General features: G+C 36.1%; 1 protein-coding gene across 1 annotated transcript in view; it reads left to right on the top strand.

Moving 5' to 3' along the window:
- Positions 1–537: 537 nt before the first annotated feature.
- PPP1R1C (protein phosphatase 1 regulatory inhibitor subunit 1C) overlaps positions 538–17,556 on the top strand; it is a 144,819-nt gene continuing 127,800 nt past the window's right edge. The window contains exons 1-2 of the mRNA XM_049887597.1: positions 538–655; positions 2,386–2,446. Coding sequence (XP_049743554.1) covers positions 575–655; positions 2,386–2,446 — 142 coding nt within the window. The 5' untranslated portion in view covers positions 538–574. The remainder of the gene's footprint in view (positions 656–2,385; positions 2,447–17,556) is intronic.

Here is a 17,556-nt window from a genome sequence, read left to right on the forward strand (position 1 = left end):
TGGTAGCTGAATATGAAATAGCAAAGGTGTCTGACTTAGAAGTTGCTATAAGAGAAATGAAATGATTCCATACTCCAACCCTGCCCCCAACTCTGAAAACTTCCTGCTTTATGTTCATCAATAATGAACGGCCCATCCCTGCAATACTCAGAGGGAGCTTACATTGCACTTTTGAGCAGCCGATTAGTAATGTACAGTGGATAGAGCCTTTCTTTCAAATCCCAGGACAGTGGGTCCTTCAAGGCTAGCATTGCATTTTCAATTAGCTGCTGAGTGAACGCTTGGCATGTGTATTAGTGAAGAGGCGCACAATTAGCTTATTGTTCCTTTCCGTATTGTGCTGAGAGGATCCAAGGGATTGGTGGGAGAACAGGCAAGTGAGGCATCATTGTGGATGTGGAAGAAGGGAGTTACTCAAACCTCGGCATCTTCACTCACTCACTCTGGAATTACAGCTATTTATTACAAAGCACTCTGTGTGGCTTGGTGGAGCGCGCCTGAGGAAACATCCCAGGCACCACTTGGGGTTGTCTTTCTGAGCTCCTGTTGACTCTGACTAATTCTCATCATTACCATGGAGCCCAACAGTCCCAAAAAGATACAATTTTCTGTGCCTTTATTCCAGAGCCAGATTGCACCTGAAGCAGCAGAGCAGGTAAGCGGAACTGGGTGGAGACCAGTTCCCATGCATAAGTTAATAATGAATACTATGTTCTCGTTGTTGATGGAAAGGCTCTCTGCCTCTTGAATATGCCTAACTTTGTGACTTTCAGGATATGTGAATGAGAAATAAGCTGGTTCCTCTACACACTTGTATTTTGAGTTGCAATGGGGAATTATTGACTAAAAGGCATTACTTCCTTTGACACAAATTAGCATGCATCTGGGAAAAATGGCTATATTAGCAATTCAGATTTGGATCAAAAAATCTACTTTTGGTTATTAAAGTAATAAGGTACAGCATTTAGGTCAACTTCTGAAAAAAATCTCAAAATTAGCACATTTTATTTCATTATTTATGAAATAAAAAGACCAATTTAACAATGAATGCACTAAATGCTGAAATAATTACAGATTATAGACATACTTAATATTTTATTCTAACATTTTTTCATTATGTATCCAAAGTACTAATAAACTTTAAATACATGTAATATACTATAGAAAGGGTTTTTAGGTATATTTATAATTTAAAAAAAAATTATTCAAAGATGATAAATAATATTTTAACACTTCCTGGGTTCTTTTTCCATGTCTCACATATCTATATATCTGTACCTCTCTCTCCTTTTTTCTCTCTCTCCCTCTTTTGCTATTTATTTATAGAAAAGATGTGAGATTGGTTTACAGCTGCATCACCTTTTGTCTTCAGATTTACTTAGACTCTTGATGCAATGGTACCACTTAAAAGATTATTTGTGGTAAGACTATAATTGTGGAGGGCAAACACAAAGAAATTTATAAAGTCAGCAACTTAAATCGTTAATTTCTTAAAACTCAAATTATCCCTGATTCTTTTCCAAAACGTTTGATGCAAGGCCTTAAAAATAATTATTGAAGCCAAAACTCATAACTTTCTAGGATGTTTCGATAATTTGAAGTAGATTCACTCAGACTCAGGCCAGGTAAATAAATACCGTCTTCAATATGTCTCTATGCTGACTGAGACATTGATTCTATTCTGGTCAAATGTCTGTGGTAAAATTTTATCCTTTATTTATCTGTATTTTCAGATTTTACCTCTGAACAGATATATCCAAGGAATCAAGGATACATTAGAAATTCTAGTCATAATATACTCCTGTAATTCTTAAAATGAGAAAAAAAAACAAAATACACACCCCAAATCTTAGTTTTAAGTGAATTATATATTCTCGAAAGATATATATTCATTCTCCATTTGTTGATTTATTTAAATATTATATGAGAAAATTTAAAAAAGCCACTGTAAATTAAAATTGAAAATCTACTCTATTAACTCTAATAATGATAACTGCTAAGAAATTTGAATTTTCCAAGCTTCTCTAAACATGTTTAGAGTAAAGATAATGGATCCTGAAAGCAGCATCAATATTATGAGGCCCCAAGAGAGGCATTAAAATTAGCAAGTCATCCTCATGCCTTAGTTGCATTATATAGCTATTTCTTTTCTGTGGAAATATAGCTTTTTGGTCTAAGAAGGGGATAGTAATATCTGAAAATTCTACTGCCTGGCTTTCCATTATTTCAAAATAAAATTCATGAGCACCTACTGTGTGTCCTTCAGATGTCTGCATTTGTATGCTGGGAAAAGATTTGGACAGGGTTGCTTTGTAAGCTGTAGAGTAACTGAGGGTAGTGTCCGATGCTCACTGACATTAGCTGGGCCTTTGTTGTTGTTCACAGATCAGGAAAAGAAGACCTACACCAGCATCACTTGTGATTCTTAATGAACATAACCCCCCAGGTAAAGAAGCATGATGTTTTTCACACTGATGGAAAGAATAGAATTGTTTTAAGAGCATGAGAGAGCATGTCATTGCCAAGAGGTTTTAATTCTAGATTTCAGTTAGCAATAATACAACAAGCAAATCTACAAAATGAATCATAAACAAAACCAAAGAGAAATACTGGAGGAACTGTCTCAGCTCCAAGCCTGCTTTTCCTCTAGAACGACACATGGATGATGGTATGCTGTGAAATGTTCTGTTAGTGCTGGCTGTCATGTGTTCAGGTGTTTGTATGAAATCTGGTTCAGGGCTTATTAATGAGGCTGGTGGAAAGTTGTTTAATTAGGTTTCAAAGCTCGAATTACAGCCCTAGAGATGCTTATATCTTTACAGAGTAGGTTTTTTATTTATGAAAGGCTGTCATGGGGTAGGCAATGAGCCAGCCTTGGCTACAGCTTCAGTGCTGATGTCATCTCTGAATAATGCAATGGACAAGTAACCAGATCAATTTTCAGCACTGCCCTTTGAGAGCCATTCCAAAGGGTTGCATCCATTTGTTGAGGTTTTATTTTCCACTTCCTATAAAAGGTAAAGCTGCATTATTGTTCTTGATAAAGGACTATAATCTCTAATAGACAAACATTATTTGCCTATTGAGGGGGGTGAATTTCCTCTTACAGTTCAGTGCTGCTTCTAGAAATACAGGTAGGACAGCGAAGGTCATGGCGTTAACTCGTAACCAGGCAGAGCTTGGTGTTGGATTTTTTGCTGGTATAAACAACAAGGGTGAACAAAAAGAGTTTGAATAGTGGAAACATTAGAAATCTAAGTATAGGTTGTAGTGAATGATCCTTTTTAAGAATTCCAGGGCAAAACAGTCCTCGACTCTTTCAGTTAACTTAAAGGTAATTTAATTTAATGTTAACGAAATGCACATATGAAAAGAAAGAAAAATCTTAATAGAATATTCATCATCCTGCTCAAATACAGGAAAATGTTCAGCTGATGGAAAACATGTAAGCTAATTCATTCCTGTTGAAAACAAAGAATTATAATTTGACTCTATATCTTTAAAGTGCTATAACCACCCTGCCAAAAAAAACAGAAACAAAAAAATAGTCATTGAGTCGATTCAGACTCATAGTGACACTATAGGACAGAGTAGAACTGCCCCATAGGTTTTCCAAGGAGCGGCTGGCAGATTCAAACTGCTGACTTTGGTTAGCAGGCAAGCTCTTAACTGTACCACCAGAGCTCCTTAAAGTGCTATAGCATTTTAAAATCATTTTAAAATACATTATTTCACTTAATAAATGTTAATTTACTTATATTTAGTTTAATAAGAGGTACAAATGGACGTACTTATAGTTTATAAATAAATATAGCTAAAAAATAAAAAATTGTAATGACTAAATTTTCTCAGTTTTCAGGTAATTTTAGAGTAATTTTCCATCACTGCTAGCTCACAGTGGCAGACCTTTCCACAATGTTCTAAAACTTACCTCCCTAGACCAGCCCCAAAGAATGTTGTCAAACTTGATTTCTAGGTGTCCCGGATGATGCCTTTCTACCTACCAGAGAGCAGCCTTCAGAATTCTGCAGGCATTGTTACCATTTGAGCACAGTGAAACTTTCTAAGTGACCTTTGTGGCTCTCATTTAAGCTAAAAAAAAAAAAAAAGTTAACTATTGTTTCTTGAAGGTCAAATATGTGCATTTTACAGTTGAGGAAAAGTAAGTAGCAGAGAGGTGAAGAGATCTTTACTAACTTCTAGAAGTGGCAGATTTCAGAGAGAAACGCATGTAATTCTGGGTCCAAAGCACATGCATTTCCTAAGGCGACTCCAGCCCTCAAAGTTTCGGCTTCATAGGTGGTGAGGGCTCTGCAAATGGGACCAGACCTCCAGGCCCTGTAGACAAGCAAACCCAAACTTTAAACAGGCCATCTGTCTGGACCACATAGCTTGGTAGATTAGAAGTTATATTTAACTGTATTTAAATATCCCTAGGAGCCAAGCCTTTTTCTTACCAAACTTCCCAATCGTTTGATGGCATTTCTCTATTCCCCAAACTGGCGCCATTCTTCTATTTATAAGCACTACTGGAGAGGACTTATGTGCAAATAACATCTCACAGAGAACTGCATCGTTTTAGTAATCTATCTTCTTGTGTCTTCATCCTCCTTTGTGGAAACTAGAATAGTTTACAAGGGACTGATCAGCCTTTTGCTGTGTATAGCACTTGTGTCAATGTGTACGGCAGAGATTTTTGGACTAGTAATGGGTTCTCACAGCAAAAAAATCAAAGGCTTATAGCTTTCCCTGTATAAATGTTCTAGCACTGTGATTTTGGGGGAAAGAACTCTAAGAATATAAACAAACAAGAAAATAACAATGATGACAACAACAAAAAACAAACCTAACCTGGTCATAATTAGCCCTGTGCTCTTGGTAAGGGACACCATATCTAAGCTTTATTTTCTCATCTATAAAATAGATATTATAAAATTCATCTTTTCTACCTACTGAAAAAAAGGTCATAATATGAACACACCTTAAAACTGTAAAATGCAGCCTAGATGTTAGATGTCATTAATGACTGTATTTTGAAATAGAACCTTTGCATATGGTATTTAAGAGTTAAGAAATATTACAAACAGATGAACAGAATCTTCATAACCTCACCTGTACTAAATATTTCTGCCCTATCCAACAATTTTGTTTGCTCCAAGCACTATTTGAATACCCTCTTTCGAACTAAACAAACCATGACAAAAAAAATCTTGTATGTATTAAATGAACTTTCTTTAGCAATTGCTTCTTCTAGCCTCAAAACCCATGTGCTCTTATAACAAAAATTATGTGTAGCTTTAAATAATGGTAAAACTAAACAAACCTCTTAAATTCACCAATACTGCCTAGCAGACAAATTGAGTAGTCTTAGTAATCGCCTGTCATTAATGCTGTTTAAAATTCAAATCCCTGTAAGTCTTTCTTTATTATCAATTAATGAAGCAGAGAAAATTAAATTCTCCATAATTAACAAATCCTTCCAATTCGGATGATGAGGCCAGTGTGTTGCAATCATTGTTAAATGAATTAGATGCAGCTCCTTTTCGCCCCCTTTTCAGGAGTTTGTAGAAATAGTCAATTATAAAGAGCATTTGAATGAATGGTTTACTTGTAGATTTAGAAAAATGCACAAATTCTGTTTATATTAGGTTCAGGGGAAAAAGAATAGGAAATAGGAAGATATTTCAACATATAAATTCAGATTTTTCTTGGTTGCTGGTTCATCTGTGCTGATCCAAGCACATAGATGAGTTAAGCACCTGTTTGATAGATTTGCAGGGGCAACAAAATGTCCCATCAGTCCCATTCTAGTTAATGGCCTAGAATTCTCAGCAGGAGGAAGCACTATAGAAATAGATACATAACCTTTTAAGGCTATGTCATCTTCTGGTATGGATTAGTTAATCAGTTTAACTTTGAAAGAATGTGTAACGGGAATAAAATTTTTTTAATTCTAGGTTCCAGACCTGGGAAAGTTTATAAACAGAGGGTTCGACTTTATGGTAGAGAGGGAAAAAATCATATGTTTGGTTTTGGGGTTGACTCCAAATAGCCAGGCAACAGTAAAATGATATTGGAGGTCTGAGATATGGGTGTAGGGAGGCTTCTAAGACAAATTTCATCTTTTTCAAATGCTGTCTGGGGCTGCCAATGTGGGTGACCTTGTAGTAAACCATTTAGCTTTGTGTATTTTCAATTGGTAGTTCAAACCCACCAGCTGCTCTGTAGGAGAAAGATGTGGCACTCTGCTTCCATAAAGATTTACAGGCTTGGAAATCTTACGGGGGCACTTCTACTCTTTCTTATAGAGTCGCTATGAATCGAAATCTACTTGATAGAATTGGGTTTTTTTTTTTTTTTGGTTTTTCTGATTAAGGGTCTATGATGAGTTCTCTGAAACTATGCAGTATAACATTATTGTCTTTTACTCTTATATAATCTATAGTTGCTGGTTTGGTTCCCATATTTTTATTTAGAGGGATCCTTACACGTAAAATCTCTCCATGTAGAGACAAGTGATAATGCCACTTTCTACAACTTATTCCATTACATTTATAGATTTAGTTAAACATTACTTGTCTCTAAGTAGAATATGAGAAGACTGTACATTTGGCTACCAGCATTAGATACCTGGAAACCTTGGTGGGGTTGTGGTTAAGAGCTACAGCTGCTAACCAAAAGGCCAGCAGTTCAAATCCACCAGGCGCTCCTTGGAAACCTTATGGGGCAATTCTACTCTGTCCTACAGTGTTACTATGAGTCAGTCAGGATTGACTTGATGGCAGTGGGCTTTTTATTAGAGACATAGATTTGGAAAAAAAACTTTGAAAAATGCCTAACCTAAGGACACATATTCGTAAAAGACATTGATAAACCAACCCATGCCCCTGAGACTCATGCCATTTTATATACCTCAGAGGAGAATCCGTAATTACTCCACTTTTCAATTTCAGGGCTGATAATTCTAGATATTAGAAAATATAATTTCTTATACCAAACTTGAGTAATTTCCCACTTTATTCTAAAATAACTCTCCATATACTCTCTTCAATAAAGGTTTGTTTACTTAGCTTTTAAAATATATAAAATTATTCTTTATTATTTCCTTTTCTGGATTGAATATCCTCAGACCCCCAAAAGGACCTTGATGAACTCTATCCAAATTCTCCTGTCTCTCATCTTTGGAGCCCAGAGTTGGGTACAATCTTACGGTAAAAAGCTGGCTTAGACCAGACCTTCTGACCATTAAAGCTTGTGGCATCCATTCTTTTCCACTTACTGTTAAGCAGAGACAATATGGTCACGATTAAATTTAATGGACCTGATGCCTATTAAGCATGAGTGAGCTGTAAGAGAACTAGAGCTAAGTGAAGATTTGGGTAAGTACCCAGAAGTTTTGGCATCATTTAAAAGTTTGTCGTACGTCTAAAAAGTGAGACGAGAAATGTAATATTAAATGGTTTTCTGGGAATATTTATTAAACTTCCTATTGCAGTTGAATTTAGAAGAGATTGACTTTTTCTTTGACCCTTTTAGCTCCAAATATTCCTAGAAATTAGGAATAAAAACAAAAGCATTTTTTCACATGCCTCAGGGTCCTAAAAATTAGTTAATATGAGACATATGCTATGTATGAATTAAATATTACAGTGTTTCCTTTCAACCTTGACGATAAATCTCATCGCTAGAAAAAACTGAGGTTTGTATTTGATTTGACTATTTAGCTCCACGTGCTGATAAAAGAAGCCACAGTCAATTAATTCTGTATGTAGCATATGACTTTGTGAATGAAGCATGCACTTCGGGACTCTGGAACTAAGCTAACCAGTGGAATTTTGAAGGTTCTGGATTATAATTCTGAGGCACTGGATGTTAGCTAGAGTATAACACTAGAGCAGAATGAGTTATTCAAAACACAGAGGGGCTCCAGGGATTTCTGATGGTGTTCTCTTAATCCTAAAATAGTGGGAAGTTTTGTGGAGTCAGCAACACTAAAGCAGAAATTTATTTCCAGTGCTAAGTCATGCACCTACAAAAATCTCTTCTCATAAAGACCTACTTTACAAAATGAATGATTGTGTGGTCAAAAGGATGTCAAGCACCTTGACTGGGGGTTATAGGGGTCACACTAAAGATTTTTCTGGGTCTTTTAAGGATGGATAAGACATGGTCAGGCCCTAACTCAGTGCCTGTAACCTCTAGTTGCCTTTAATCAAATGTATTCAACTAAAATCTGTTTTGGGACTCATAGTCCATACAGTTATGTTTCATTCTAAACCTTCATCTTCCCCATCCTATCCACAATCCTTGGGGATTGTTTAGCATTTATTTTGGATTATCAGTATTAATTACAGTATAAAACAAAGAAAGGTCCAATGTTTAAAGGGTTAACCGGAATCAATTTTAAGGAATTGTCAGAAAAGCCCATTTTTTCTCATCAGCCTTCAGTCCTGTGAGTTATTGAATGCCAAACCATATTGAATGATTTAAAGACAATTGATGCACGAGGCTTTCAGAGATTCATGTACTGTACAACTGATTGACTTACTTTCCCATAACTATTTAGTTTGTGCAGCCAGACAACCCAATCAATTGGCATACTTGTGAGCCAAAGAAGAGATTCCAACTGTTAGTAATGCAAAGGCTTACTCTAGTGTAAGTGTTCAAAGGAACTTGTGGAATCTTCAAATTAAATAAAAGGAAAATGAAAGGGCAAATCATGTAACTATGATCTATATCTACTTTATTTCAGCAAGATGACTACTTTTCCATTTTAAGTATTAGCATATACTGAATATGTTATATATCCCTTTATGTTAATTAAAAAATTAGAAATAGTTTAAGTGATACATGACAGGATGGTGGTAGGGTCAAACCACCTCATCTTTCTTGGTTTCTGTTTCCCTTCTTGTGGGGGACATACTAGATGAAATTACCTCTAAAATACTTTCCCTTAATGTAGAGAAGCTCTGTTTGCAGGAGGCAAAGTACTGGCTTTAGAGTAAGGCCTGGGCTTGAATTCCAACTTTGCCAGTTACTGGAAGTGAGAAATTGAAAGCGTACGTAACCTCTCTGGGCTTGGTTTCGTTCTTTCTTAAACAGAATATTGAGGTGTGAGAAAATGACTAGCACAGCGCCTGGTACCAAATAGATACTGAAGACATATGACCTCCCTGCCTCATTATACCCATGTGGAGAAAAGCTTGAGTTCTTTTAAAGCCCACATTTCTTATCAGAAGATGGTCTGGCTCTTTTCCAATTCTGACTGCATTAGGTAGGGACAAATAATACCCCAAGAGAAAGGGGAATTTGATTAGAAAAAAAATGTGTACAATACTTATTATCAGGAAAGAATGCACACTGATTGCCCATGAGTTGTTTCTAATTGTTATGTATCCTATGTTGTGGTTATTAGTTCAAATGAGTCTGTTTTTTCTATAAATATAGTTTTCACAGAATAAGAGTCTTTCAGAATTTCCTTTAAAATAAACATACTACTGATGTGTATAAAGTTATGAAAAGACTATTGCAAGCAATAAAGATCTTTATGACAGCTTTTTATTTCACTGAAATGAAATCCATGTCCTAATAAATGAAATCCATGTCCTAATAGCATGTGTAAAGAAAGAAGGTTGAATCCAAAAACCCACTGCTGTTAGATTGATTCTGACTCATAGCTACCCTATAGGACCGAGTAGAACTGCCCCATAGGGCTGCCAAGGGTGTGAATCTTTACAGAAGTAGACTGCCACATCTATCTACCATGAAGGCTGAATACTAAGTATAAAAATCCTTTAGAGATATTTATCAAGCAAAACCTCATTTGATAGTTCACTTTGGATTCTCATTTCCTTCCATGTGGCTGTTCTTCTGCTCTACTCTGGCTAACCTTTCTTTCTTTGGTGCCTTGAAGTTGTTCTCCTGTGCTAACCTCTTAAGATTTAGTCTAGAGTAACTCATTTGGGTATATTAGTCTCCACCTTTTTCATAAATTTCTCTTGTTTAAATTGCAGCACCGAACTCACTTAACTCTCAAAAGATTTCCTTGGCTAATCCGACACATTATCTGGCTGTCTTATTCCAACACTCTCCTCCAAATTTCAACTGTTAAAGCTATTTATCAATTTATACGTTCAGTTCAATTCAGTACCATATTTATTGAATCCTTATTCTAAATCCTTTAGGAACATGTGGTCTAGGTAATGGAGAACAATACGTTGTTATTATTCAGGATACAATTATAATCACAGAAATACCAATGCTTAGATCAGGGTAAATTTAATTCTGGCTAAGGTATAGAGGTAACACATATTTATGCTCAGTATTCTATAAAGCATTTGTATGACTTATTTTGATCTTTTTTCTTTAAGCTTTCAACGGTTAGGGTAAGAGTCAAAATTTTATTATTTATCCCAAGTTGCTAGTAGAATACATGTTAGACGCCATGAAATGTTAAACTCAAATGGAAAATAAAATCCTCACATCCAATGTCAATCAAACTTTTTAGGCACCTACTATGATTAAGACACATTGTTGTCTCCTGTAGGCTATAAAATAGGTAAGTCACCATCCCTGCCCTCATGGAGAAACGTACTTGAGACATATTTACAACATGAGACTTAGTAGCAATTTACAGCAATAATATGTAGATAGTAAAACCTATAATATGTGGAGAAAAATATAAAGATATTTCAACCCAGGACAGAAGCGACTTCCTTAGGACTCTTTTGGGAATGAGATTATAATGTTATAAGGCACAGAATACAGACTAGGTTTTTGGTAAGTGGAATATATTTGAGGAAGCAGGCATATGGCACTTAGGAGGGGAGCCTTTGGAATCCGTGAGGCCTGGATCTGAATCTCAGATTTGCTGCTCACTGCCTGGGTGACCCCAGAAAGGTGGCTCATCCTCCTAAAGCCCAATAAGTGAGAAAACTGGGTTCATGTGGCTCCAAAATACATGTTCTTTCAACACCATCATATTTTACCAAATATAAAAAATATACGTTAGAAAGAAGGCTACTCCGAGTGTGCTGATTAAATAGATGTTCATTTTTGTGTCCTAATAGTAGACACTGAAACCCTGGTGGTGTAGTGGTTAAGACTTCAGCTGCTAACCAAAAGGTTGGCAGTTCAAATCCACCAGGCGCTCCTTGGAAACCCTATGGGGCAGTTTTACCCTGACCTATAGGGTTGCTATGAGTCAGAATCAACTCAACAGCGACAGGTTTTTTTTTTTTTAATAGTAGACAACATCAATGCCAAGTAATTTGGGTAGTTTAGCTACACATTCAGTTTCAAATTTAAGATTGAGAAAGTTACTAACAGCTCTTTCTAATTGCTTCTCATTGATAGACCTATTCAAGAAAATAGTAAATTAATGATATTTCTTAACCTCTAACAAAAAAAATCAGTGTAATTTTGAAGAAGAGTTATCCCCAAATTTCTGTTTTGGAACTGCTCAGGAGCACATATTCAAGCCTTGAGATATGCTACCCTTTCTCCCACCATTTTCTAAGCATGACCTCCACCAAGCAGTGATCTTACACTATTCCAACAATTCCAGACACAGCTTGTAATATAATTTGCCAGAGGCTCAAACTGGTATGTCCGAACTCAGGCAGATGACTTAAGTGATTGTCATGCTCTGCTTAGGGCAGTAGGTTGTGATGGGGCCTGTGGTGTACTTGAAGAATGCAAGCTTCATTCAAGTCTTTCACATTAAACAGTTACACAAAACTACACTAATAATAACAACAAAACAGTGTGGTAAGATCTTAGAGATGCTGGTAAATATCTCTCTAAATTAGTTTCTTTACTACCTGAAATTCTGCCACTTGAAGTTGTTGTTATTGCTGTTATTATACACTATATTGTATCCTTTAGGGAGTTGCCATTGAGTTGATTCCAGCTCATGGAAACCCTATGTCGGAATAGAACTCTGCTTCATAGGGTTTTCAATGACTGATTTTTCAGAAGTAGCCAGGCCTTTCTTCTAAGACACATTTGGGTGAATTCAAACTTCCAGACTTTCAAGTGCATTAACCATTGCACCACCCAGGGACTGTCATCTTCCATTCTTAATACTCTTCTAAAACACCAGTACTCTGGTGAGATGTAACACGCTGTCCCTGACACTTTGGAAAAGTAGTTTACATGGCTCAGAAGGGCCCTGTGAGAGCCCATGGTGGAGGGAGAGTTGTGTTCTGGAGCAAATGGTCCACTTGCAAAGATTAGGAGCGTCCCAGAGTATTTTTTATCATGCCTTCTCCATACACTGCATCATTTTTCTCTTCAAATCTTTCCTAGTATTTCAGGAGTCCCCCCAGCCCATGCTGAGAAATATTATGTCTATATGTACAGATCTTCTTTGTGCTATGAGTGGAATATTATCTTTGAATTCAACTCAATGACTTTATATCATTTATAGAAATTTGATACAATGACAAATATAGTTTTTTTCACAGATAGTTTTTAACAAAACTATCTGTGAAAAAATTGCCAAAATCTACACCATCAAAGGAAAATTTTATTGACAGCCTGGTTAGAATACAATTACAGTTCAACCTTGGCAGTGATACTGAGTAAAAAATAGTGTATGCACTAATAAAGCTACAGAGTTTATAAGCCTTTTTTTTTTTTTTTTTTAATCCTCTAGGAACAATTTTCTATCATTATGGAAACAATTTTCAAAATCACACTCTACACACAAATACATATTGACCTGGTTGTAAAAATAAAACTGAATGCCTAAATGGAAGAAAGAAAACAACAGCTATTTTAGAATCCAATTTTTAAAATAATTGTCTCACCGATACAAAATCATTTTATGAATTTTTTCCTGTCTAATGATTATGACCAGATTTTTACAAAACATATATACAGATATCTACATGCATGAACACATATATACATGCATGTAAAAACCAGGTATCCAACTATGTGTACAAACCAGCATAGGCTACTTATCCATGTAATATGATCCACGGGTACATAGGTGACCTGACTTGGAAATGGGCCAGTACTTGCCAAAGTGTCTAGAAAAGCTTTGTAAATTTGACTATTAAATAAGATAAAGCTAATATTTTTTTTAAGGTTTCTAACCCTTTCAAAACAAAACCAGTAGATTAATAACTAACCACATTATTTGAAAAAACACACACACATGCAAAAAAAAAGAACACTGAAATTACCGGCCTAGATTCAAATTGTTGTAGAGTAACCATCTGTTCTCTTATCAATGTAAAACTGAGAGATTTATTGAAATTAAAGAGATAGCTCGAGCCAGAGATAGATTGAATTCCATGTGGTGGGACCCTTTAATCCAATATGGCTACTCAACAGTGATGCTTTATAAAGGGGAAACAAAAGAATTACAGTACTTGATTGGTATTTACAAACTTAGATCATAGAAAGACATTACTTAATTGGTAATTACAGGCTTAGATCATTGAAAGACATTACTCAACTGGCAGTAGATCATTTTAAGGTGGGACTTCCTGTGGAGGGAACTGCTAAGGCAGGGCTTTCTGTAGCAGAAGCTCGTAATGCAACTGGCTTAAAAGAATATACGTGTCTCTCTTAGATTGGTTACTATATGGTAATCATAAGGGTATGTGACAGGGAGCAGATTGCAGGGTAGTTACGTTACCATTACTTAACATTTCTCTCTCGGGGGAGTCTCAGTGTAGTTACATCATCGTTGCTGCACATTTCCTAGTTTCATGATTATATGTACTCAGAAAATGGCTGTTGCTTGGGTGAAAACAGAACTAGCTACAGAGGAGTTCCACTCAAACCTCAAGTTGGCCATTTCAGATCTCCTCAAGTACCTCAAAATCTAAAATTCTCTTACACTTTCCCTCCTTTTGATCAAGGATTTCAAAAGAATTTCTTCGATCTGTTCACTGACCACTATTCTGAAAGAAAGCTTCCTTCTGCATGAACTTTGAGCATATGTTTTATTCTGAATGGCTGTTTATTTAATAAGCCTTTAAGACCTCAGTGGCACTACGTATGAAAAATAGTTGTTGTTAGGTGCTGTTGAGTTGGCTCTGACTCATAGTGACTCCATGCACAACAGAACAAAACCCTGCCCAATTCTGCCCTATCCTCCCTCCTAAGGAGCATTCTGGCTGTACTTTTTCCAAGACAGATTTGTTCGTTCTCCTGGTAGTCCATGGTATACTCAATATTCTTTGCCAACACCCTAATACAAAGGTGTCAATTCTTTCTCAGTCTTCTTTATTCATTGTCCAACTTTTGCATGAATATGGAGCAGTTTAAAATACCATGAATTGGGTCAAGTGCACCTTAGTCCTCAATGTGACATTTCTGCCTTTCAGCATTTAAAAAATGTCCTTTGCAGCAGACCTGCCAAAAATGCAATATGCTGGTGTGTCTCCTGACTGCTGCTTCCAGGGGCACTGACTATGGATTCAAGAAAAATTATATCAAACTGAATAGCAGCAGAACATCGTAAAAAGGTAGCTGGGCACTATTTGACATCTTCGCCATGCCATAGCCTTAGCCTATTGCTTCTGTGGTTTTATTACTTGAGGGTTAGTGCAGGGCAGGATACATTAGAGGAATAACCTGACATCTGATGGATTGCTCAAGAAGCGGATTTCAGTCTGAAATATAAGTACTGTCAATGTACATTATTCTTTTCATAGGCATTAAATGGGTCTTTTGAGTAATGGCATTTGTCGGAAGTTTCATACAACATTTAATAGTCCCTATGATTATTATTACAGTGACAATGAGTATTATTAATCCAGTTAACAATATAGACTTAATCCACTATTTAATGCCTGAGCAGGTAGCTGAAAATGTCTGGAAAAGGAGAATCTGAGGGTTGAGGTATATGGAGTCAAGTACACTTCTGGTGAATTAGTTTAATATCTTGTTCTACCTCTCCTGAAGTGTTAATTCAGGTGCAGCCACAGGTGTTAGCTATAGCACAGACCCTTCTTTGATGGGCTAATAGCATATCTAAGACCATTCAATGATCTAAAACTACTTTGATGAGTGAGTTCTGTGATTTCCCTTGAGCAGTCATAGATCTTGACTGTTTCTCTTCCTTTCTAATAGTTTCAGGTGATCAGTCCAATGTAAATCCTCATCGTAAGAATGGATGTCCAAAGGGATTCCCATATTTTCCAACCATCCAAACAGGACAAAACCTAGGCATAGGACATATTTGTATTCAAAATTGGCAAAGGTGGGGTACTTTGATCCTCCGCATAAAAATACATGTCCGTATGCAGCACGTATTATACCAGTCCTGGTGTTTTTACCTAGGAGAAGGATGATTTGGTTCATCTGTTCAAGCTAATTCTCTGTAAAGGAATTGCTGCAAATAGACAGTCATCCTACCCTTAGCCAATTCCACAAATGGAAACAAAAACACCCTTTTTCACTGTAGATATGCTGTTAAATTTCCTGAAAAAGCCACGTTCTAATACCTGGGAGGAACATTACATAAAATTAAGGGCTCATTTTTACAAGGTATTTTGGAGCACTTTTTAACATTAATCTGAGTCAGATTGAAATATGGGACCTTGGGTTGAGTTGGTATCTCAGGGGGATGCCATAGTCTGACATGTATGGCTCACCTAGAGGTGATGTTAAAACTGACAGTAGCAGGGGGACTGAAGGTATAATTAAGTATGGGAGTAGGTAATGGATCTGAGTTCTAATGTACAGTTTTGGGTAAAGGATGAAAGATCCAGCTTTCAGTCAGATTTGTGGATCATGCAACTGCCTGAGCAAGTTTAACAAAGACATTCTCATGTCAAAAATTAACAGGAGCTGGAATGAGCAGCAGTATAGGCAGAAAGCTGAGTTTAGTTTATAGGCAGAAAGTTTAAGAAGGGCTTCATAGTAGAGAAACACAGCCCAAAAGAAATAAACAAGGGCTGCTACCATACAAATAATAGCAATGGCAAAATACACGTCATTAGTGAAAGGTATAAAGAAGGATAACAAAAGCTACTAACCAATAAAAGACAAATATAATTAGAATGTGTCTTAGTTATCTAGTGCTGCTATAACAGAAATACCACAAGTGGATGGCTTTAACAAAAATAAATTAATTTTCTCACAGTCCAGTAGGCTACACATCCAAATTCAGGGCACTGGCTCCATGGGAAGGCTTTGTCTCTCTGTCGGCTCTGGAGGAAGATCCTTGTCATCAGTCTTCCCTTGGTCTGGGAGCATCTCAGTGCAGGAACCCCAGCTCTAATGGACGCAATCTGCTCCTGGCACTGCTTTCTTGGTGGTATGAGGTGCTTGCTTCTCTCTTTTACAAATCAAAAGAGATTAGCTTAAGATACTGCTAAGCTTGTAGAACTCATCAATATAACTGCCTCTAATCCATCTTATTACATCACAGTGATAGGATTTATAACATATAAGGAAATCACATCAGAAAATAAAACGGTAGACAATCATACAAGGGAATTATGACCTAGCCAAGTTGCCAGATATTTTTGGGGAACACAATTCAATCCACGACAGAATGCTAAAGATAAAAGATACAATGTTACTTCAATATTCATGTGTCTTACTAGTTTAGTCTGTAAATGGCATTAATAGCAAGCAGTTAGAAACATATAAATGGTGGTAACAATTATAAAAGATGCAACTAGAATTTAAAACAAAAGAACTAATATGGATTCCAGTCCCAGACAGATCAAAGAAATACAACTATTCTCTAAAAGTGGTATGTTTATAAAAAGAGATCTGGGATCTCAGGGGAAGAACAATATACTAAAACAAGGAATAATACTCCACAGTTGGATTCCAATAATAATAAAAAGAATTAGGGTAATCAGAAAAAAAAAAATCTTAGTACCTCTACAGCTAAGATTCTTTTTTTTATCATACTAAAAGTTTGAGTTTATAAAACAGAAAGCTATTTCAAAAGCAATGGCCAGTCATAAATTAAAATCAAGCAAAAATGACTATAACAAAAGGCGGCACCACAGATGACTAGATCATTAAAACTATCAAAATACCTACAACTAAAAATTATGATCCCAGTGATTAAGAAAAATTTTAAAACAGTTAAAGCCTTCATTTAAACAACATATTTCAAAGGTAACAATTGGTATAATACAATCAACAAAACTAATAATCTTGCATAACAGCTAAAAATACTAAGATACCAAAAATAAAAGAAAAAGGCAAGCAGTCTAAATTTTACTTCATGGATAGTTTCAGGTCCAGTCCAGAGAATTCGGGAAAGCAGTCTGCCCAGCTGTCATCGGCTTTTTTTTTTTTTTTTTTTTTGGTGTTGCTTGAATTTTAATTTCGATCTTTTATGAGGCTCAACAGTTCATTTGAGATTCAGGGCTTTCTTCAGTTGGCTTAAATGAATCCAAGCCTTAACTTCCTGTAGTTTAGTGGCATAAGGATTAGTGAGAAGGAATAGATAAGATCCCTTCTATCAAGGTTTGAGAGACTCTTTAATTGCTATTTTTTCCAGGAAACATAATCTCTAGGTTGAATATTAGGGAATTTAGATACTTCTTGCTTTTGATTATCAAAATC

This window comes from Elephas maximus, chromosome 6, assembly GCF_024166365.1.
Source record: "Elephas maximus indicus isolate mEleMax1 chromosome 6, mEleMax1 primary haplotype, whole genome shotgun sequence".
In the NCBI taxonomy this organism is placed as follows: Eukaryota; Metazoa; Chordata; class Mammalia; order Proboscidea; family Elephantidae; genus Elephas; species Elephas maximus.